The sequence below is a fragment of the Anomaloglossus baeobatrachus genome, chromosome 12 (genome assembly GCF_048569485.1).
Source record: "Anomaloglossus baeobatrachus isolate aAnoBae1 chromosome 12, aAnoBae1.hap1, whole genome shotgun sequence".
Taxonomy (NCBI): domain Eukaryota; kingdom Metazoa; phylum Chordata; class Amphibia; order Anura; family Aromobatidae; genus Anomaloglossus; species Anomaloglossus baeobatrachus.
In genome coordinates, this window is record NC_134364.1 from 74691858 (window position 1) to 74715539 (window position 23682).

A 23682-nucleotide genomic window follows, 5' to 3' on the forward strand; every position below is an offset into this window, starting at 1 on the left:
TTGCCACATTAAGTGTTGTAATCATCTGGCTCAGCAGGTCCGACACAACTTTGATATAATTCCTGGGTCACGTGGGGGTCTCCCCTCTTCCCTCACCTACTCAATCTGGTTTTTCATGATTGTTAATTTATATGTACTGTAATACCCTGTGCACTATAAAATAAAATGTTTTATACATTTGTATCACGGTGTCTATGGGGTATTTCTATATTTTGGTAAATTTAAAGACTCTTGCGCTTTGTGTTTAATATGTATCTCCGAGTTGTTGCCTATAATATCTGGATTTTTATGTTATATATTTAGTCTCCTATGCAGCGCCGCCTTAGGCACCTATTAAACTATGTTTTTATCAAAATGTTGCACCGTTTTAGAGTCAGACATACCTGTACCTGCTTGAGATCATACAGCCATTGTAATGCCACCCAAGGACAAGGCATCATGGCCAACAATATGTATTTTTTTACCTGGCATAAATGCGGCTGTTCTCCTGAATCTGGCATTGTTGTTTTTCGTTACTGTGTGTCTCTATTACTGAGATATGGGAATATAAATCTAATTGTCCTAGCCAAGTGGACATGGTCATCAACTCTTCTCTATGTGCTCTTAAAAACCGCACCCAGTTGGAATAAATATTACCCTTTCATGCAGGGAAGAAGAGGTCATTTCTCCGGAAAAAGAGAGACATTGGAACAAAAGAAAAGATTCCAGATTCAGGAGAAGAGCAGCATTTACAACGGGGCAGAAAATTATATATTTTTTTATCAATCGTCAAGTCTTCTTAAATAGCAATGTGGTTTAGAAATGGTTACCTGATTGATCTGATTGGCAAGAACAGGGTCAGGGATCAGAGACGGGTCACGCATCATACTGTTCAAGGTCTGCTTTGTGGCTGTAAAGAAAACAGAGTGATAAAGTATTGCTTTATAGATCAACAAATTGTATTTCTTTTTATATAAATCACCATTTCTACTTTATAAGGATCTGGACTAATAAAGGAAGGTCTTTGGTAACAATTGCCCACTGTGTTCAGCATCAAAGGGACTGGAGTAGTATTTCATCTGTTCGAATGGTGGGGACTTTTGCTGAATTGGCCAGGCGGCCATGGGCACACATCATCCTGGTTTCTCCACACTCCACCCATTTCCGTGGATTCGATTCAAACTGGAGTGAAAACGGTAAAAGTTACAAAGTTTTTGCAACTTTTCAAAACTTTTACACCACTTTTTTGGCGTCAAAGCTTTCATGAATTGGCCCGATTGTTCCCCATAGTAGCTGTGATCCACCAGTATTTGCTTTTGTGATTCATCCTAAATGCCTCAGATTAAGGCTACTTCACACATAACAAGATCGCTAACGACATCGTTGCCACGTCATAGTTTCTGTGACGAAACAACGACTTCACCAGCGATCTTGTTATGTTTGACACGTACCAACGATCCGCCCCCTGCTGTGAGATCGTTGGTCGTTGCTGAATGTTCTGGGCCATTTTTGGCTCGTTGGAGTCCTGCTGGGCAGGATGGATCTCGTTAACGACCTAGATGAGAACTTAAAGTGTGACACATAGGCGTGTGGTTGCGTCACCTTTTCCACGCCCCCTCTGCACCGATTGGCTGGCGCTGAGAACAGTAAGCAAACTCGGGAACGAAGGAGGGATGAATCCGGGTGCAGATGCAGCTTCAATCCGAAAAGCAAGCAAGCAACCGGGAACAAAGTACGAATTAATCCGGGTGGAGTCGCAGGTTCTATCCTCAAAGCAAAACTCAAAAATGGACAAAGGATGAAGTGATACAAAGTTGCCTTCTAGGCCGGCCGCCTAATCAGAACGCAGTATTGACCACCAATCGGAGTGGAGGGGTGTGGAAAAGGCGACGCATATGCACGCCTACGTGGCTTACAGCGTCAAACACTACGCCCCTATTCGAGGTCGGAATCGTTACATAGCTGCTGTGTGACAGGGTCCCAACGATCAACGAGATTGTTATAAAGGTCGCTGCATCGTTACTAAAGTCGTTGGGAAAATGACTGTGTGACATCTCACCAACGACTTAACAACGATCCGGAAACTGACGTAGTAACGATCTCATTAACGATCTCGTTATGTGTGACTGGACCTTAACAGGACAGATCTTCATGCTATGATAACATCACGTGGGGTAAAGGAAGTGAGAAACGGGTAATTAATAGGGTTTCTAACTAAGGATCTTGTACGGCTGGAAAGTTGGAACATAGCATTTTTAAAGCGGCTTTCACCCCACTAACAGCTGCGGACGGTGCATTTTACAAGCGAGCGAGGACATGGCTGACCTTCTGCTATAACCAGTTGACAGTGGAAGTCAAAACAAAGGAAGGTGCCACTTAAGAGTGGGACACGACTTACTTCCTGCCTTCCTGAACTAATCATCAATTTCTATTTGAAAACACGTAAAGAGCTATCAAGGTCACCTCCCGAGAGTCAGATACACTAACACTCAGTTCCTGAGAAAAATCACTAAGTTATAGTTCTAATGATTGTAGCCTGCAACCAATGGAATGATACAAGCGGGAAAAAGAGGTCAGGAGCATGCAGATTAAGGGTCTCTGTTTTGGACAGTATTAAAAACATAGGAATTTCATTCCACACTGTACCTGCACATTAAGCACCATTTTACTAAATGAAGCGCCAACATATTTCACACCAGTCTTTGGGCAACTTAAACCTTAACATGGCTACTAATGATTAGAAAGAAGGGTTGGCTCATTTTTGGCCATAAACCGTGCCACTCCTGTCCATGAGCGGTGTCTAGTATGTGCATTCTTTCAGTAGAATGTTATTGTTTGAAAGGAAAAATAGAATACTATGTTTTCTAATGTCACACAACTTCTTTAAACCTTTCAGGTACCATGAAAAAAAAATCACTAGTTGTACCAATCTGAATCGGGTCACATTGACCCCATGATACCAGACAAGGGTTTAATCTTATAAATTGCCAAAATTCTGAAAGAGAAGCATCACCAATTTGGGGGCTGAGGGTAGGCTGCCCCAGATTGGGGATTTTCTAAACATCAACTATTAACAAGAGCACTCAGTAGGGTTCTTTATACCCCTTAAGAATGCCCAAAAGTGCTGCAAAGATTTTGCAAAGAAAGAATAAGGGGTACTTTGCACACTACGACATCGCAGGTGTGATGTCGGTGGGGTCAAATTGAAAGTGACGCACATTCGGCGTCGCAGTCGATATCGTAGTGTGTAAAGCCTTTTTGATACGATTAACGAGCGTAAAATCGTCGTAATCGTATCATCGGAGTAGCATCGGTCATTTCCATAATTTCGGAAGGACCGATGTTACGATGTTGTTCCTCGTTCTAGCGGCAGCACACATCGCTGTGTATGAAGCCGCAGGAGCGAGAAACATCTCCTACCTGTGTCCTGCAGCTCACACCGACTATGCGGAAGGAAGGAGGTGGGCGGGATGTTTACGTCCCGCTCATCTCTTCCCCTCCGCTTCTATTGGCCGCCTGCCGTGTGACGTCGCTATGACGCCGCACGACCCGACCCCTTAATAAGGAGTCGCCGGCCAGAGCGACGTCGCAGGGCAGGTAAGTGCATGTGAAGCTGGCGTAGTGATAATGTTCGCTACGCCAGCTATCACCATGATATCGCAGCTGCGACGGGGGCGGGTACTATCGCGCTCAGCATCACAAGCATCGGCTTGCGATGTCGTAGTGTGCAAAGTGCCCCGAAGACCCCGCTCTTCGCAGTATAACCAAGCACGGCCATGTACCACACTAAGCAATCACCAAATGGTATCTGCTCTAATGATGGTAACGCTTCACTGCGAGAGCAGCCGTGGACACTTGTGGCATCCCACTACATGGCTGTCACAATCGTCTCCCTGTATGTAGAGACCAGTGACTGCCATTGGACTGAAGCCTCTCATCTGGCTCTCTTCATTTAAATGGGTCTAATTTCTCTTGACACTGAAGTGGTTAAGTCCAGTTTCGCTATTGCAGCTTTTCCAAAGCAGTTCCTTGATGAGCGATCAGCTGCACCTACTCAGTAGTGATGCCTTTCAGCTTTAAATAGTGGTGTATTCCAGCAATCCCTGCTGAAGATACAAAGTCATTTGTGTCCTCGCCGCCTTTGTGGAAGGTTCTGCAAGTCAAGTTCCTGTGCTCATTCTATATCCTTTTGGTTGTTTATTTTGCCCCATTTGTCTTTACTTCACTGGTGTGTTGTTAATGCAGCGGTGAGATCTAGTGAACCCCACCTGCCCCTCACTCGTCAGGGTTACTATAGGATCTTCCAGGGTCCCAGGTCCCTGTTTGGTGACAGTTGTGGAGACTGTATAGGGACTGGTGAGGGCAGAAGGGACAATTGCAGGTGAAGTTAGGATGTGCCCACCTACCCCGCTCTCTAGTTCCACAGCCTCCTGTTGTTTTTGTATCCCCTGTGCCTCCCTGATCTTGTGTTTTTGTTGTGCTTCAGACGCACGTATGTCTCAATGCACGATCTGTACGCTTGCTACACTCAGCAAGCGTGACAATGGCCTGACACCACGAGCTGAAAGTTTGGGCCCAACTTTGCCTAGACATTAGGGACGCTACTGAGTGATTGGTTTATAGAGGATATTTAGAAAAATCACCAATCTGGGGCTGCCTATTCTTGTGTTAGTTAGGAATAGTTAAAATAAATGAAAGGTGGGGTCACATTAGTAATGGAAAACTCCTTTAATATACTGCAGTGGGGAGCATGTCATTCCCGGCCTCCATCAGTGGCCATGTGATGTGATTGTGGGGTGCCAATGGGTTGTCATGACAGGCAGGTGTCACCTGATGACTTGTCTGTCATTACGATTTTCCTGTGAATGCCGCCGGGTATTCTGACACCACTCTGACAGTGCGCTCTGCTCTATTGCCGGCTCATTACTGCTTATCTGAACCAGCAACAGAGTGTGCAGTCAATGTGCACATCACACAGTGCACATCAGGCAGGGGCTAGCCCAGCCCCTGATGTCACTGATGATGCTTCATTTCAGGGAGGGGGCAGGGGCTGCAGCAGTGACTGCAGCCTTTGCCCCCTGATGATGCTTACACCGAGGAATCTCATACAAAGTGTCATCAGAAAGGAATTAAGAAAACTGAATAGCAGTTAGATAGTTTAGTGAGGGAATAGTAGGACATTTTTAATTCATGTATATTAGAAAATAACTTAGATTATGACACTAAATAGATAGGGAATTAGAATAAAAATTACTATGTATGTCAGACTACCCCTATAAGGATAAGCAATTCCAGTTAGAACCCTATCAAAAGGCCTCTCACCCAGTCCACTAGTAACTTTTTGAGTACTAGCAAGATGTGAGAACCCCAAAGCACCATTTTGCAGTTGAAGGTAGTTTCCTTCTGGAGCACAGTTTGGAAGGAAAAATAAATAGTTAAGGGGTGAAGCTCATTGAAGGGGCGCAATTGACCTTACTTTAGTAGTAGCACTGGGAAGCCACTTTTCTTCCGCTTGGTCAAGAGCCTATTTAGATGCCTATGAGAATCAGGACCGTGCACATATCCCTCTAGAAACAAGACCCTTCCACCTTGGGATACACATACCACAGGCTGAGAACCTACGATCCACACGTGGCTCTTCCAAAGAATAAATATGACACCATCTACAAGTTGTTTTTCCCCTTTCATGTCCTAGTCAGACTAATAACATCCCCATAGAGTTTGTTAAGCAGACCATGCTGTACGGCTAACCTCCCACTATCACTACATTGCATGCATCTAAGATAAGAAAACCGAGCAGATACAAGACTAAACAACACCGCAAACACTGAAATATTAAGCCGAAATCACTGGAATCAGCTGCCAACTTAATTGGTCAAGAAGAGTCTTCGCTGAAAGCAGTTCATAAACAAATAATTTGTATACCAAAGCCTCAATCTGAAGAGGGGAACATCTTTTGAAGAAGAAAGAGATGATGCTGCTCATGATATAATATGTTTAATGTCTTTCTCATTAAGCTAATAAGTTGCCAGTGAAGAAGACATTCTCGGATCTTGCAGATTTTCTTTACGCATCACTGTCAGTGGACTGATAATTTGAAGTTTAATTAAACTTGTATAAGTACTGGTTTAATTATTAAGTGTCTTCTACCAGCAGAGAAAAATCTACAGCAGGCAGATAGTGTAGATATTGTACTGTAAGGACTGCCAGTGTTATTTCTAACACGTATCACTAGTATAATAACATATCCATACAGTCATATGAAAAAGTTTGGGCACCCCTAGTAATGTTAACCTTTTTTCTTTATAACAATTTGGGTTTTTGCAACAGCTATTTCAGTTTCATATATCTAATAACTGATGGACTGAGTAATATTTCTGGAATGAAATGAGGTTTATTGTACTAACAGAAAATGTGCAATCTATACTAAACTAAAATTTGACTGGTGCAAAAGTATGGGCACCTCAACATAAAAGTGACATTAATAATTTGTAGATCCTCCTTTTGCAAAAATCCCAGCCTCTAGTCGCTTCCTGTAGCTTTTAATGAGTTCCTGGATCCTGGATGAAGGTATATTTGACCATTCCTGTTTACAAAACAATTCCAGTTCAGTTAAGTTTGATGGTCACCGAACATGGACAGCCGCTTAACATCATCCCACAGATGTTCAATGATATTCAGGTCTGGGGACTGGGATGGCCATTCCAGAACATTGTAATTGTTCCTCGTCATGAATGCTTGAGTAGATTTGGAGCGGTGTTTTGGATCATTGTCTTGCTGAAATATCCATCCCCTGCGTAACTTCAACTTCGTCACTGATTCTTGCACATTATTGTCAAGAATCTGCTGATACTGAGTTGGATCCATGCGACCCTCAACTTTAACAAGATTCCCGGGGCCGGCATTGGCCACACAGCCCCAAAGCATGATGGAACCTCCACCAAATTTTACTGTGGGTAGCAAGTGCTTTTCTTGGAATGCCGTGTTTTTTTGCCTCCATGCATAACGCCTTTTTGTATGACCAAACAACTCAATCTTTGTTTCATCAGTCCACAGGACCTTCTTCCAAAATGTAACTGGCTTGTCCAAATGTGCTTTTGCATACCTCAGGCGACTCTGTTTGTGGCGTGCTTGCAGAAACTGCTTCTTTCGCATCACTCTCCCATACAGCTTCTCCTTGTGCAACGTGCGCTGTATTGTTGACCGATGCACATTGACACCATCTGCAGCAAGATGATGCTGCAGGTCTTTGGAGGTGGTCTGTGGATTGTCCTTGACTGTCCTCACCATTCTTCTTCTCTGTCTTTCTGATATTTTTCTTGGCCTGCCACTTCTGGGCTTAACAAGAACTGTACCTGTGTTCTTCCGTTTCCTTAGTATGTTCCTCACAGTGGAAACTGACAGTTTAAATCTCTGAGACAACTTTTTGTATCCTTCCCCTGAACAACTATGTTGAATAATCTTTGTCTTCAGATCATTTGAGAGTTGTTTTGAGGAGCCCATGATGCCACTCTTCATAGGAGATTCAAATAGGAGAACAACTTGCAAGTGGCCACCTTAAATACCTTTTCTCATGATTGGATACACCTGCCTATGAAGTTCAAAGCTCAATGAGGTTACAAAACCAATTTAGTGCTTTAGTAAGTCAGTAAAAAGTAGTTAGGAGTTTTCAAATCAAGAAATTGATAAGGGTGCCCATACTTTTGCACCGGTCAAATTTTGTTTAAATGCGGATTGCACATTTTCTGTTAGTACAATAAACCTCATTTCAATCCAGAAATATTACTCAGTCCATCAGTTATTAGATATATGAAAATGAAATAGCTGTTGCAAAAACCCAAAATGTTGTAAAGAAAAAAGGTTAACATTAATAGGGGTGCCCAAACTTTTTCATATGACTGTACATGTCCACTACGGCAAAGTCCTCTGCACCTGTAACTTCTTTTTATTAACTCATTTACTCACTTGGTGAAATCTACAAAGTTTGTTCCAACTTTCTTTAAAATAATTGTAGGAGCTCAACAGTTAAAATGGGGCATGCTCCTTTTAAAAGGGACTGTCACCGGGTTTTTGCCACCTAATCTGAGAGTAGCAGAGAACAGCTCAGTAAGTGACACATCGCTGGAATCAGGGCTTGTGTCTCTACATTATGATGCTCTCAGATGGGGAAGCAAAAACCTGGTGACGAATCCCCTTTAAAGAAAACCTGTTTTAATATCCAATTTGAGAGCAGTATGATTTGGGGCAGAGACCCTGATTCCAGTGATGATCACTTACTGGGCTGCTTGCTGTAGTTTTCATAATTTCATAATATCCCTTTATCAGAAGAAGATTATCCCTAGACAGGCCCGGACTCACCATAGGGCAATTCTGGCAAATGCCAGATGGGCCGGTCCCTGTAGTGGGCCGGTGCCTGTAGTGGGCCGCTGTATCTGCAGTCACCGCCGCGCTCCTCAGCAGTGTGTGCATGCTGGGGACACTAGCTGCAGCAGGACCAGGAGGCAGCGTGCTGTGTGATAGTGTGCCCGACCTGCACACACTGCTGAGGAGCGCGGTGGTGGCGGTGCCGGTGACCGCAGCTTCCCGCTTCCTATTCAAATGTATTTGCATATTTCAGACGTAAATACATTTGAACAGCGCGCCAGGACTGGGCTCCGCCCCCGATATGCAACAACGTGATAAGATCAGCACCTTGCTGACGTCATCAGTGCTGCGGGCGCCAGCACACAGGGGACATCAGGAAGCGAGCGCTCCATGGAGGAGCCGAAGAGACAGGTTCAATTAATGGGGATGAGTGGAGAGGGGCTGTGGACACATAACGGGGAACATTTGTGAAGGAACACAGCTTTGTAACAGGCAGAGGAGGAGCACTGTATTCCGAGGGAGGGGGGAGGCAGGAGTGTGTAGTGATGGTGTAGTGTAATTTGTGTGTGTAGGAGGAGATGGGGGGTGCATTGTATTGTGATTGTGTGTGTGTGTGTGTGTGTAGGGGTAATGGGGGTGCATTGTATTGTGTGTGTGGGGGGGTAATGGGGGTGCATTGTGTGTGTGGGGGGAGTGGTAATGGAGTGTACATTGTATTGTGTGTGTAGGGGTAATGGGGGTGCATTGTAGTGTGCGTGTGTGGGGGGAGGGGTAATTGAGGGTGCATTGTATTGTGTGTGTGGGGGGGTGATTACAAAAGAGCAGTTTGGGGGGGAATATATAAATAAATAATAATAATAATAATAATAATAATAATAATAAAAGGGGCAATATGGGGGACATTATGGAAAGAGGCAGTGTGGGGGTATATTAAGGAGAGAGGCAGTGTGGGAGGTATTTTGGATAAGGGCAGTGTGGGAGGATATTTTGTGAAGGAAGCACAGCGAATATTTATTCAGGGGCACAGCATGGGAGATATTTATGGGACAGTATAATGATACTTTTATTTGTAAAGGTGCTGTGTGGGGAAGTGCTGCTGCAGAATAAAGAGGGAGGTCTTCAGAGACTAGCCGTGGGCATGAAACCTCATCATGGCGTCTGTACTGCGTGGAGACAAAAGGATGGGATGGACTCAGAAGATGTCACCTATAAAGGTACCTGGATGGAGATGATTATTTGTGATATTGCCTGTGTCTTATCAGTATTGTGGTTCCTGTATGGTCCGGAGTCTGATAACAACTCCCAGCGTCTCCTTACCATTGTTAAGCTGGGAGTTGTAGATTCCGGCATCTTCCGAGCCTTCCCATTGATCTGCATTGTAAAATACAGAACGTTTCCCGAGTGGAAATCCCCAGAAGAATGGAGCGGTCACTTCTTTTAATCACTTGGTGGTTTTAGAAACCTGAAGTGGGTAAAAGATGCTGAAAATCCTGATCCTGTGCACAGCGAGGAGATGCAGATGGTCATTCCAGTATTTTCATAGTGGTTTCCATGGTGGGATCTGCCCCCAAAAAATGTCATTGCACCTTCCCTAAGTGGGATGTGTCCAAAATTATCACCAGTGAGAACAACAGCTTCCCTGATCACCTCTCTGTAGAATAGGGCATCAGTATTAGTTCAGGGGGATCTGATTCTGTATCCCTGCCCATCAGCTTTGTGACCGCAGCATTATGTGGCGAGCAGCATCCTCTTCATTATTTGCGAGACCCAGCTCTGTAGGGAAATAGTGGCTACATTCACCATGCCAAAAAGTGGGCCTGTGCACCCCCAAATGCCAGGGCTGAATGCGAGTCCCAGTCCGGCCCTGTCCCTAGAGGACTAGTAAACCTGCTGCCATGTATTCCAAACAGGCCCCCACCACTGATTGGTCAATTTCTGTGTAAATAGGCAGAAAGCTGCCAATCAGTGGTGAGGGCGGGGTTATACAGAGCTCAGCATTCAGAGAACTGGCAGAAAACTGGTAGAACGGCAGCAGATAAAACAGGGATTTTATTAAAACTGCAGTCAGCAGCCCAGTAAATTACATATCGCTGGACTCCAGGTTTCTGCTCCTACATTATGCTGCTCTCATATGGGTGAGCAAAAACCTTGTGACAGAATCATTTTAAATGAGTTCTCTGCTTTAAAAAAAAAAACCAAAACATTTTCTAATAATTTATCAAGAAATTCAAAGTTAAAAAGGAGGAATGTCAGCCGTTCAGGCCTTTTATCTATTAGCTATAGAGGAGGGCAGCTATAAAGAACATCCACCTTTCTGGAGGACCTTGCTTGTCCTGATCTCCTGGACCACAGATAGATTTCAATGAAAATTACGTAAGGCTTCATATTCCTTGTGGTGGCACTGCAGGAAAACGTAAAGGGAACCTGTCAGGTGCAATATCTACACAGGACCAGAAGCAGTTCTGGGTACATATTGCTTATCCCAGCCTAACCGTCCCTGTATACACTAGCATAGATAAAGAGAGCTTTAGAAAAGGTATTTCTAAAGATACTTTCTAATATGTTAATGAGTGCAGGGACTAGTCACAAGGGTGATACTTCCCTTGGCTAGTCGGCCCCCTCAGCATGTAAACATAGCCATGTGGGCGTGCTAACATGCTACTGAATGTGCAGCGTCAGAGGATGGTCAATTTCACCGCTCTCTGCTGCCACCATGCCAGACGCTTGATTTCGACTCAGTGCGCCTGATCAGAAGTCTCGGACTTCCAGTCATGAATACTATAAAGCCGGGTGTACACGTCCTGGCTCCAAACTGGTGTAGTGCGCATGACCAGAAGTCCGGGGATGTTCTGATCGTGCACACTGAGCCAAAGAACAGCAGAGGCATCAGAGGTGAGAGCGACCATGCTGTTAACGCTGCACATTCATTGTTACTACACCCTTGTGGGCGTGCTAACATTCTAAGGGGGCCGACTAGCCAAAGGAACTAATGCCCTTGTGACTAGTCGCTGGCCTCATTAGCATATGATTAAAGATCTTTAGAAATACTTTATCTATGCTACTAGATACAGGGACAGTAAAGCAGGCTTTACATGCTACGATATTTCTAGCAATTGCTAGCGATATCGTACGCAAAAGCACCCACCCCCGTCGTGCATGCGATATCGTGTACTGCAGCGTCACACACACTTACCTGGTCGGCGTCTTCGCTGTGACTGCCGAACAATCCCTCTCTCAAGGGGGAGGTGCGTTCGGCGTCACAGCGACGTCACCGCGACATCACTAAGCCAATCAAAGCGGAGGGGCGGAGATGAGCGGGACGAACATCCCGCCCACCTCCTTCCTTTCTCATTGCGGGCGGGAAGCAGGTAAGATGAGGTTCCTCGCTCCGGCGGTGTCACACATAGCGATGTGTGCTGCCACAGGAACGAGGAACAACATCTATAAACAACCATTAACAATTTTTGGTTTAAGAACGATCTCTCCATGGTGAACGATTTTCACCACTTTGGAGGACGTTTAAGGTCGCTGGTAAGTGTCACACGCTGCAATACCGTTAATGAGGCCGGATGTGCGGCACCAACGACGTGACCCCGACGATAAAACATTAACGATATCGTAGCGTGTAAAGCCCCCTTAAGGCCGGGGCCACACGGGGATTACTGCGATCTCCTTGCATGACACTCAGCTCGCGCTGGCAGTACAGCAGAGCCAAGTGTCATGCTAGTATCCCTGCGACTGCGGTCAGACTGTGCGAGCGGGCCTCAGCTGCGGGGGGAGGGCCGGCACTGAGGAGGGGAGGGAGGGATTTCTCTCCCTCTCTCCTCCGTAGCCGGCTATTGCCATTCTCGCTCTGCACTCGCGGTACACTGGTGTACCGCGAGTGCAGTGCAATTTTTCTCTCGCCCCATTCACTTGAATGGGTGCGAGAGAAAGAGTCTCGCATTACAGCTGCAGCATGCTGCGATTGTTTTCTCGGTCCGATTAGGGCTCAGAAAATAATCGCTCATATGCGCTGACACACAGGCTAGAATTGGTCCGAGGGGAATGCGATGTTTTATCGCACTCCATTCGCACCAATTTTCTCACCGTGTGGCTTAGGCCTTAGGCAGGAATTAGCAACATACACCCAGAACTGCTCGTGGTAGTGGCTGCATATTGCACCTGACAGGTTTAACACTTGCTGTTACGTTTTTGCATAGATTACAGCTGATTGCTTAGGTTCCAGCAGAGAAACACAATGTGATCAGCTCAATCCGTGAGTATAAGATATCCAATAAATATCCAGACAGAATCCCCACTATCTATAACATTTCTGTTGTGCCTTACAGCCAGGTATTTCCCTTGCAGGAGAAATGCAGTTACATCCACAGGGCAGCCATATGAAGGGTCGTCCTTGTAATACAAGGACAGCTCAAGTCTATCAGAATGAAAGCACCTCTGACAGATCTGTTAGGGGCGGCTCATCGAAAAGGGTCCCACGCAGGGGAACCCACTCTGTCATCAATATGGCCCAGTAGAGCCTATAAACATAGGTTGTCTTCATGGCACAGTGCTTTTAGGCTTCTTATTGACTACAAAAGGTGAAACAGAAGGTCCCTTTCTGACACAGAGTGGGTGTAACACTAAAGCAGGGGTGGGGAACCTCCGGCCCGCGGGCCGTATACGGCCCGTGACGACTTTTTATGCGGCCCCCGGGCACATTCCCGGGGACCATTGTGCTTTGGTGGCAGCCGCGCTTTTCCCGGCTGCCGGCCCTTTAAATCCCACTGCCTGATGCCCTGTGGGTAGATGCTAGAATGTACGGGCTCTCTCCAGATCCTGACTTCCAGGACCTGACTGCAGCCCATACATTCTAGGCTTATCCCCGGCCTGTGTGCTCTGGTGGGCGGGTAAGCAGCACGCTGCGATAGTCACACAGAAGAGCTGCAGCAGGTTTACCAGCCTCCCGAAACTGTGCTGTGTGTGTGTGTCTGACTCTCCCTCCCCCTCACTGCGAGTACTCAACCCATCGCTGCCCCCCCCGCTCAGTGCTGTGTACCCCCTCGTACTGTGTGTACCCCCCAATGCTGTATGTACCCCCCAATGCTGTGTGTACCCCCTCGTGCTGTATGTACCCCCCAATGCTGTATGTACCCCCTCGTGCTGTATGTACCCCCTAGTACAGTGAGTACCCCCTAATGCTGTGTGTACCCCCTAATGCTGTGTGTACCCCCTAATGCTGTGTGTACCCCTTAATGCTGTGTGTACCCCCTCGTGCTGTGTGTACCCCCTCGTGCTGTGTGTACCCCCTCGTGCTGTGTGTACCCCCTCATGCTGTGTGTACCCCCTCATGCTGTGTACCTCCTAGTACAGTGTGTACCCCCCAGTGCTGTATGTACCCCCTCATGCTGTGTGTACCCCCTCATGCTGTGTACCCCCCAGTGCTGTATGTACCCCCCAGTGCTGTATGTACCCCCCAATGCTGTGTGTACCCCCCAATGCTGTGTGTACCCCCTAGTGCAGTGTGTACCCCCTAGTGCAGTGTGTACCCCGTAATGCTGTGTGTACCCCGTAATGCTGTGTGTACCCCCTCGTGCTGTGTACCCCCTCGTGCTGTGTACCCCTTAATGCTGTGTGTACCCCCTCGTGCTGTGTGTACCCCCTCGTGCTGTGTGTACCCCCTCGTGCTGTGTGTACCCCCTCATGCTGTGTACCTCCTAGTACAGTGTGTACCCCCCAGTGCTGTGTACCCCCAGGTGCTGTGTGTACCCCCTAGTGCTGTGTGTACCCCCTAATGCTGTGTACACCCCAGTCCTGTGTACCCCCTCAGCGCGGTGTAACCCCTCACTGCTGTCCGTGCCCCCCCTAGTGCTGTCTGTACCCCCTGGGTGATGTCTATGCCCCCCCACCAGTGCTGTCCGCACCACCTAATGCTGTCCATGCTGCCACCAGTGCTGTCCATGCCACGGTGAGTGCTGTCTGTGCCCCCCTTATGCTGTCCATGCTCCCCAGTGCGGTGTGCCACCCCTCAGTGCTCTTAACTCGCTACTGCTGTCTGTACCCTCCCACTGCTTTCTATGCTCCCCAGTCCGTGCTCTCCTGTTGATGTCTATGTTCCCCCAGACCTGTCTGTCTCCCTAGTGCTGCCACCCAGTGCAGTCCGTGCTGCCACCCAGTGCAGTGCGTGCTGCCACCCAGTGCAGTCCGTGCTGCCACCCAGTGCTGTGCGTGTCCCCAGTCATGTCTGTGCCACCGCCAGGGCTGTCCATGCCCCCTACTGATGTATATGCCCCAGCCCCTCCTGTGATGTATATGCCCCAGCCCCTCCTGTGATGTATATGCCCCAGCCCCTCCTGTGATGAATATGCCCCAGCCCCTCCTGTGATGTATATGCCCCAGCCCCTCCTTTGATGTATATGCCCCAGCCCCTCCTGTGATGTGTACTCCCAGTGTCTCCTGTAATTTATGCGCCCCGGCCCCTCCTGTGATGTGTATGCCCCCAGCATCTCCAGACAGAGACAAACCTGGAAAAGCAGCTGTGAGAAACAAGATGATCAATATCACCGAACATCACAATCGCACCAAAGAGAAGCAGCTCCGGCCACCACAATAGGGGTGAGTTAATTAATCGTTTGACCAAATATAGCAGGGTTATTTTTCAGGTTGATAATGTTGTGCGGCCCCCAAAGGTTAGTAGGAAATTCCAAATGGCCCCCGGCAGTAAAAAGGTTCCCCACCCCTGCACTAAAGGGTAAACACTATGCCACAACACAGTCTGCAAATTGCCTCTTCAGAGAGGAAGAGGACTTGAACTCTAGCGCCACCTATTGCAAGTAGCAATTCTGAAAATTATTACTGACCCTTTAACGAGCCTGCATGCATGACTTCATATACAAGCCAAACTAGAATCTCTATTTGCAAGCATGGTGTTTCAGGGTGTAGCCCCTCATCAGAGTAGAGCAGAAGATCTAATTTATAATATATATGCTGGCTGGACTACTACATTAATGCCAGCTATAACTTACCTATACTGGTCTGGTAATACGTTGTGATCAAGACTTACTGGTGGTTGTTGTGCATTATTGCTGTGAGCAGTTGTGTTGTTAACCCTTGTTGTCTTTTTGTTGCTGCCATCCTGCTCTTGCTTTTTCCTTAGTCTGTTACTGTTTGCTCCTGTGAGTTTGCAGTTTGTCTGAGTCTTGGTTTTCCCGTTTCTCTTAGGCCTCTTTGACATGTCTGTGAAAATCACGCACGTTTTTCAAGAACGTGTCAAAAGGTGCGTATTGCTCTTCGTGTGCCGTGTTTATGGCACACGTGTGTTCTCACACATGGAGACCAGGAACTTTCTGCTCACCTGTCCCTGTTGTCCGTGGTTCTAATCTGCGGTCTCCAGTCCTGCCGACTCCCCGCTGCTGCTGCTTCCGACCCGCAGTGGAGTGAATATGCGATTAGCATAATGAGCGCGTGACAGCAGCGGCAGAGACAGCAGCGCTGGAGAAGGTAAGTATAGAACTTCCTTTTAATTCACAGACACGTGTGTTTTCAACGATGCGTGTCACACTGTTCACATCAGTGCGGTCCATGTGACACTCGTGATGCCGTAGAAAAACGGACAAGTCTACGTGTGGAGCACACATTCCATGGCAAAACACGCACGTGAGCGCAGACCCATTGATTTTAATGGGTCTATGTGTGCCCGTGTCTCCGGCACGTGAGGAAACAGACCAAACACGTACCAGAGACACGAACGTGTGAAGGACGTCTTACTCTGTTTCCATCACACTCCTGCCCCTTCTTTACCTGGTGGGGGGTAACAGATTACATCTGGTCAGGAGAACAGTAAAGTATGGGACTCTGGCATCTCCACCTTCAGGGGTAATCTGGAGGTCAGGAATAGCCTAGGGTTCCCAAGCACGGGGGACAGTTTAGGAACCCCCTTGTCCCTTGCTATCCTGCAGCCACACTGCATCAGTATCACTCTTTTGCAAATATATATATATAGCTTTTAGTATTCAAAATAGATATTCAAACCTAAAAAAAAAGTTCTGCATAAATGCCAGATAAATAGGACCAGAACTATTGAAAAAGACACTATACTACATGCTTGGTGGACATGCATAAAAAAAAAAAAAGTCTACAAAATAGTCTTGGTAATGTGCTATAAAGTGTAGTACGGAAAAAAAACAAAGAGAAAATTGCATGAAAAATACCCTGACTATAAATAAATTGCAAGTGCTTAATAACAGGGTACTTAGTGTATACATTTTTGCAAAAAGGTAAAAAGCTGTCTCACCTCGTCAAGGTGTACCCATCTGAGACAGTCCCTAACCTACTGAAGTTAAAAACATTATCAATACCTGACTTGTGTTATGTCAAACTCCAATATGAATGGTGGCAAGTGGTCAGCTGTGTCCCAGATTAAATACACAGTGAAGTGAGACGCAATTAGTTGTTCAGTCTCAGTATTAGGAGGGCTGTGCCCCCAACTTGCAAAAAAGCAAGACAACATACAAAAAACACAAAAAACCTGAGCTGAAACAATCTTCAGTAAACATGCAACATTATGCATGTGAATTGCAGCCTTAAGACTAGAAAAAAACCAAAGAGAAAATTGCATGAAAAATACCCTGACTATAAATAAATTGCAAGTGCTTAATAACAGGGTACTTAGTGTATACATTTTTGCAAAAAGGTAAAAAGCTGTCTCACCTCGTCAAGGTGTACCCATCTGAGATAGTCCCTAACCTACTAAAGTTAAAAACATTATCAATACCTGACTTGTGTCATGTCAAACTCCAATATGAATGGTGGGAAGTGGTCAGCTGTGTCCCAGATTAAATACACAGTGAAGTGAGACGCAATTAGTTGTTCAGTCTCAGTATTAGGAGGGCTGCGCCCCCAACTTGCAAAAAAGCAAGACAACATACAAAAAACACAAAAAACCTGCAATTTTCTCTTTGGTTTTTTTCTAGTCTTAAGGCTGCAATTCACATGCTTAATGTTGCATGTTTACTGAAGATTGTTTCAGCTCAGGTTTTTTGTATGTTGTCTTGCTTTTTTGCAAGTTGGGGGTGCAGCCCTCCTAATACTGAGACTGAACAACTAATTGCGTCTCACTTCACTGTGTATTTAATCTGGGACACAGCTGACCACTTGCCACCATTCATATTGGAGTTTGACATGACACAAGTCAGGTATTGATAATGTTTTTAACTTCAGTAGGTTAGGGACTGTCTCAGATGGGTACACCTTGACGAGGTGAGACAGCTTTTTACCTTTTTGCAAAAATGTATACACTAAGTACCCTGTTATTAAGCACTTGCAATTTATTTATTTATAGTCAGGGTATTTTTCATGCAATTTTCTCTTTGGTTTTTTTCTAGTCTTAAGGCTGCAATTCACATGCTTAATGTTGCATGTTTACTGAAGATTGTTTCAGCTCAGGTTTTTTGTGTTTTTTAAAGTGTAGTACGGAGTAGTGTTCAGGGGCCATTCAGTGAGCACCCAAGCTTATGAAATTGATCGGGTGTAGGGGGTGAGGGGGGGGGGGGGGGAGTATCACTTTTTTTATTGGAGGAGGAGCAAAAAAAATGTATAAATACACACATAAGATATTGAATAAAATAATGCATTTGAGATTGGATTTTTTTTTCCTTCTTCGGCAATCTCCTTGCTGTACAATCTGCATTAAACGGAAATTCTGTCCATTAAAATGACAGAGCTGTGAAGTATTCCTCGCAGGCACGCGGCATGCCCAGTAGGGTTTCTATCTGTTTTACAAAAATGGCAATCTTATTAGAAACTGGTGACAGATAAGGTCCTCACTGCGGAGCAAAAACGCACATTTACCTTGACAGACAAAAATGTTCAAATACCAAGTTATTTCTACATAAGCATAAATGTGCAATTTCATTTTTGGATTATAGGTTCGGTAGAAATGTCGCTGTAATTTTTCACTTTTGAACATTCTCAAGAATAACTGAATAGCCAACTTTACAACACACGAAAGCAAAAATCACATGAGCTGTACTGGGAAAATGTAAGCATATATATTAAGGAATCATTTATAGGAAAAAGAAAAAGATACAAAGCACCGAAAACAATATATAAATAAAATATAAACTATAAAAATGCACAAGGTTTGGTAAACATCATATTCAAGATTGTAAAATTGTCCTTCCTCTTTCTCGCTCTGGCTGGTTGCAAAAAGCGCAAAATATCTGAAAAGTTGATGAGCTCAGTCTAATAAACACATACAGTGGTGCTTGAAAGCATCTGAACTCTTCGGAATTTTCCCTATTTTTTCACTTTGACCTAAAACAACATCAGATTTTGACACAAGTCCTAAAATTAGTGCATTATTTGGAGTATAAGAAGCACTTTTTTCCCCAAAATATTTTGGAGGAAAGTGAGGGGAGAGTCTTATGCTTTGAATATAACTGGCTGGGGGGCGGGGGTGCGGTGGTGCGGGATAGCAGGAGGCAGTGCTGGGGAGAACACGTGTCCACTGTTTAAGAAAATGAATATTCACTACTCTCCACATCCATAATCCCGCCCACCTCTTGGCACTAAGGCCGGCCAGGAAGCTGGGCTCGATTAAGGGTGTGGGGAGCACATGTGTTCATCCCAGCCGCTGGCTTCCGCAGCTGGTGGGCAATCATGTGTGTCCACTATTAAAGAGAATGAATACTCACTGCTCCTCATGCCCATAATCCTGGATGTTGGGAGTAGCGAATATGCTGCAGCTCACGTCAGTGGTATGACAGTGTATGACAGTGTATGACAGCGACACTTAAGTCAGTTGCCGGCATCAGAGAAGAACACCGCACACCGGGAAGAGGAGGGATGGTAAGTATAACAGTTTCTATTTTAATGTGTGCGGCATAATGGGGATCATATATAGCAGGATGGTGCCTGTGATGAGGGTCATATGTACCAGGGTGTGGCCATGATGAGGGTCAAATGTACCAGGAAGGGGCCATGATGAGGGTGATATGTACCAGGATGGGGCCATGATAAGGGTCCTATATACGAGGATGGGGACATGATAAGGGTCCTATATACGAGGATGGGGCCATGATGAGGGTCATATATACCAGGATGGGGCCATGATGAGGGTCATATGTTCCAGGATGGGGCCATTATAAGGGTCCTATATACCAGGATGGGGCCATGATGAGGGTCATGTGTACCAAGATGGAGCCATGATATGGGTCATATGTACCAGGATGGAGCCATGATGAGGGTCATATGTACCAGGATGGAGTAATGATGAGGGTCATATGTACCAGGATGGAGTCATGATGAGGGTCATATGTACCAGGATGGAGCCATGTTGAGGGTCATATGTACCAGGATGGAGTCATGATGAGGGTCATATGTACCAGGATGGAGCCATGATGAGGGCTATATGTACCAGGATGGAGCCATGATGAGGGTCATATGTACCAGTATGGAGCCATGATGAGGGTCATATGTACCAGGATGGAGCTATGATGAGGATCATATGTACCAGGATTAGGCCATGATGAAAATCATATGTACCAGGATGAGCCATGATGAGGACCATATCTAGCAGTGACTGAAACCGCATCTCTATGACCGAAAAACAGAGGCTGCTGGGAGGAATAAAGTTTATTTCCTTCCAGCACCCGGGCTTTCAGTGCAGCGGCCGTGCAGTTTTAGAACGCTATTACCGATAAATCCCATATCTACAGGTTATTAGCATTTGGGAGCATGACAGTTCAATTTAAAGTCATCAAATGATAGCAGTGAGAAGTTATATGTGGATTCATGGATTTTGGGATGCACTCAACTCTAAATAGTATAATTGGGTTTACACGTCAGTGAAGAATGTGGATTACTGTGACATCCAAGTCACATATGGCAATTGTGACAATATCTAAATAACTAGAAGAAAGAGGGAAAACTAAGGAAAGTTCCACTACAGGAAAATGTTGAGCAATAGGCTATGTGTCCACGGTAGAATGTTGCTGCGGATTTTTCTGCATGAAAATCCGCGACTTTCGCGGCAAATCCGCACCCGCGGATTTACCGCGGATTTGCCGCGGATTTTGATGCAGATTTTTTTTTTTTCCCCCCCCATTCTATACCCAAAATCCGCACCAAATCTGCAACAAACAATTGACATGCTGCAGATTTTTCCGGATCAAAATCCGCGGCAAATCCGCAGCGGAAAAATCCGCAGCATGGACACAGCATTTCCAAAATGCCATTGAAATGGCTTGGAAGTGCCGCTGCTGCAGATTTTCGGCAAATCCGCGGCAAATCCGCGGTAAATCCGCAGTGTGGGCACATAGCCTAATAATTTCATACCTTTGTTTTTATAGTGGTTTGATTAATAAGTCTGCTACATTGTGCCCCACTGTGCCATTCACACTACCAGTTATTTTATATGATTATTTATGGATAGAGATGAGCCCACCCGTGGAAGTTCGGTTCATTGGGTTCAGCCGGACTTTAGATAAAGTTTGGTTTCGGAATCGGACTTTACCTGGACCCCAATGGAAGTCAGTGATTGAGCAGTTCGGGTTTCTGCCCTCATACAGCCAGCCAAAAACAGATCACTTCCAGGGGAGAGTGGGCAGGGGTTTTCCATTTTTTTTTGTTTGGTGCACACTACAACCGATCACACTGTTGTTACCCCTAGTGCAAATCAAACACTCACTGGGCTGAGCACCGAGCCATTATGAAGGTCATATGTACCAGGATAGTGCCATGATGAGGGTCATACGTACCAGGATGGTGCCATGATGAGGCTCATATGTACCAGGATGGGGCCATGATAAGGGTCCTATATATCAGGATGGGGCCATGATTAGGATCATATGTACCAGGATGGGGCCATGATGAAGATTAAATGTACCAGGATGGGGCCATGATGAAGATTATATGTACCAGGATGGGGCCATGATGAAGATTATACGTACCAGGATGGGGCCATGATGAGGGTCATACGTACCAGGATGAGGCCATGATAAGGGTCCTATATACCAGGATGGGGTCATGATAAGGATCCTCTATACCAGGATGGGGCCATGATTAGGATCATATGTACCAAGATGGGGCCATGATGAGGATCATATGTACCAGGATGGGGCCATGATAAGGATCCTAGATACCAGGATGGGGCCATGATGAGGATCATATGTACCAGGATGGGGCCATGATAAGGATCATATATACCAGGATGGGGCCATATGTACCAGGATGGGGCCATGATAAGGATCATATGTACCAGGATGGGGCCATGATAAGGATCATATATACCAGGATGGGGCCATGATAAGGGTCATATGTACCAGGATGGGGCCATGTTGAGGGTCATATGTACCAGGATGGGGCCATGTTGAGGGTCATATGTACCAGGATGGGGCCATGTTGAGGGTCATATGTACCAGGATGGGGCCATAATGAGGGTCATACGTACCAGGATGGGGCCATGATGAGGGTCATACGTACCAGGATGGGGCCATGATAAGGGTCCTATATACCAGGATGGCGCCATGATGAGGATCATATGTACCAGGATGGGACCATGATAAGAATCCTAGATACCAGGATGGGGCCATGATGAGGATCATATGTACCAGGATGGGGCCATGATAAGGATCCTATATACCAGGATGGGGCCATGATTAGGATCATATTTACCAAGATGGGGCCATGATGAGGATCATATGTACCAGGATGGGGCCATGATAAGGATCCTAGATACCAGGATGGGGCCATGATGAGGATCATATGTACCAGGATGGGGCCATGATAAGGATCATATATACCAGGATTGGGCCATATGTACCAGGATGGGGCCATGATAAGGATCATATGTACCAGGATGGGGCCATGATAAGGATCATATATACCAGGATGGGGCCATGATAAGGATCATATGTACCAGGATGGGGCCATGTTGAGGGTCATATGTACCAGGATGGGGCCATGTTGAGGGTCATATATACCAGGATGGGGCCATGTTGAGGGTCATATGTACCAGGATGGGGCCATGTTGAGGGTCATATGTACCAGGATGGGGCCATGTTGAGGGTCATATGTACCAGGATGGGGCCATGTTGAGGGTCATATGTACCAGGATGGGGCCATGATGAGGGTCATATGTACCAGGATGGGGCCATGATGAGGGTCATATGTACCAGGATGGGGCCATGATAAGGATCCTATGTACCAGGATGGGGCCATGATTAGGATCATATGTACCAGGATGGGGCCATGATGAGGATCATATGTACCAGGATGGGGCCATGATGAGGATCATATGTACCTGAGCACAGAGATTCTCACACCAGTGGTTTGTATATGTAAATCACCCAAACTGTTATTTTATTTTTTTTTGTTAAAGTCTGTGCTCGGTACAAACACCGAATTTTAGGTTCACTCAGCTCAAGTTATAGACAGTGAAGAAATCCTCAATTTGGCGGTTTAATAAAATAAAAGAATATTACCTGCCAGGAGACAATTACATATTGGCTGACGTTCCCCTTCCCATTGCTATTACGCTTTTTTTTTTGTGCCTTTTGAATCCAGGTACTTTGTTATTGCAAAATAGAATGAGATGTTAAAAATATACGACATCCAGACAGTGCATTCTTGGACTTGTACTACCAAACTGCTTTTCTACTGATGAAGTTCTGTCTGGAGACCCTTACGAGAAAGAAAATGCATGCTGCTCTATACGTCAGGTGAGGAGAATACAAGTTATTCTCACTTACTTTCAGGCCCTGCCTTTTGCACTTTAAGATTTAAAATATGGATACAGCCTGCTATACTTCTCATCTCAACATAGCTGGAGGAATACACATACACAGGACACATAGAATACACAGGACTGCACATCCAAAAATTATCAGTTGATCTAATGCTGCTAGGCAAAAATGTATACACTGTGTGCAGAATTATTAGGCAAGTTGTATTTTAGAGGATTTTTTTTTTTATTATTGATCAACAACTATGTTCTTAATCAACCCAAAAGACTCATAAATATGTTTTCCCTCCCTGAAGATCTCACATTTTATGATGGACCACAGGTTCTCTATGGGGTTCAGATCAGGTGAACAAGGGGGCCATGTCATTATTTTTTCATCTTTTAGACCTTTACTGGCCAGCCATGCTGTGGAGTAGTTGGATGCATGTGATGGAGCATTGTCCTGCATGAAAATCATGTTTTTCTTGAACGATACCGACTTCTTCCTGTATCATTGCTTGAAGAAGTTGTCTTCCAGAAACTGGCAGTAGGTCTGGGAGTTGAGCTTCACTCCATCCTCAACCAGAAAAGGTCCCACAAGTTAATCTTTGATGATACCAGCCCATACCAGTACC

General features: G+C 45.6%; 1 protein-coding gene across 3 annotated transcripts in view; it reads right to left on the reverse strand.

The window, feature by feature from the left end:
• Window positions 1-23682, reverse strand: part of CDIN1 (CDAN1 interacting nuclease 1) — a 466853-nt gene that overhangs the window by 217331 nt on the left and 225840 nt on the right. For all 3 annotated transcript variants that reach the window (XM_075331123.1, XM_075331124.1, XM_075331125.1), the window contains one exon: window positions 810-889. In XM_075331123.1, the coding sequence (XP_075187238.1) occupies window positions 810-889 (80 nt within the window). The remainder of the gene's footprint in view (window positions 1-809; window positions 890-23682) is intronic.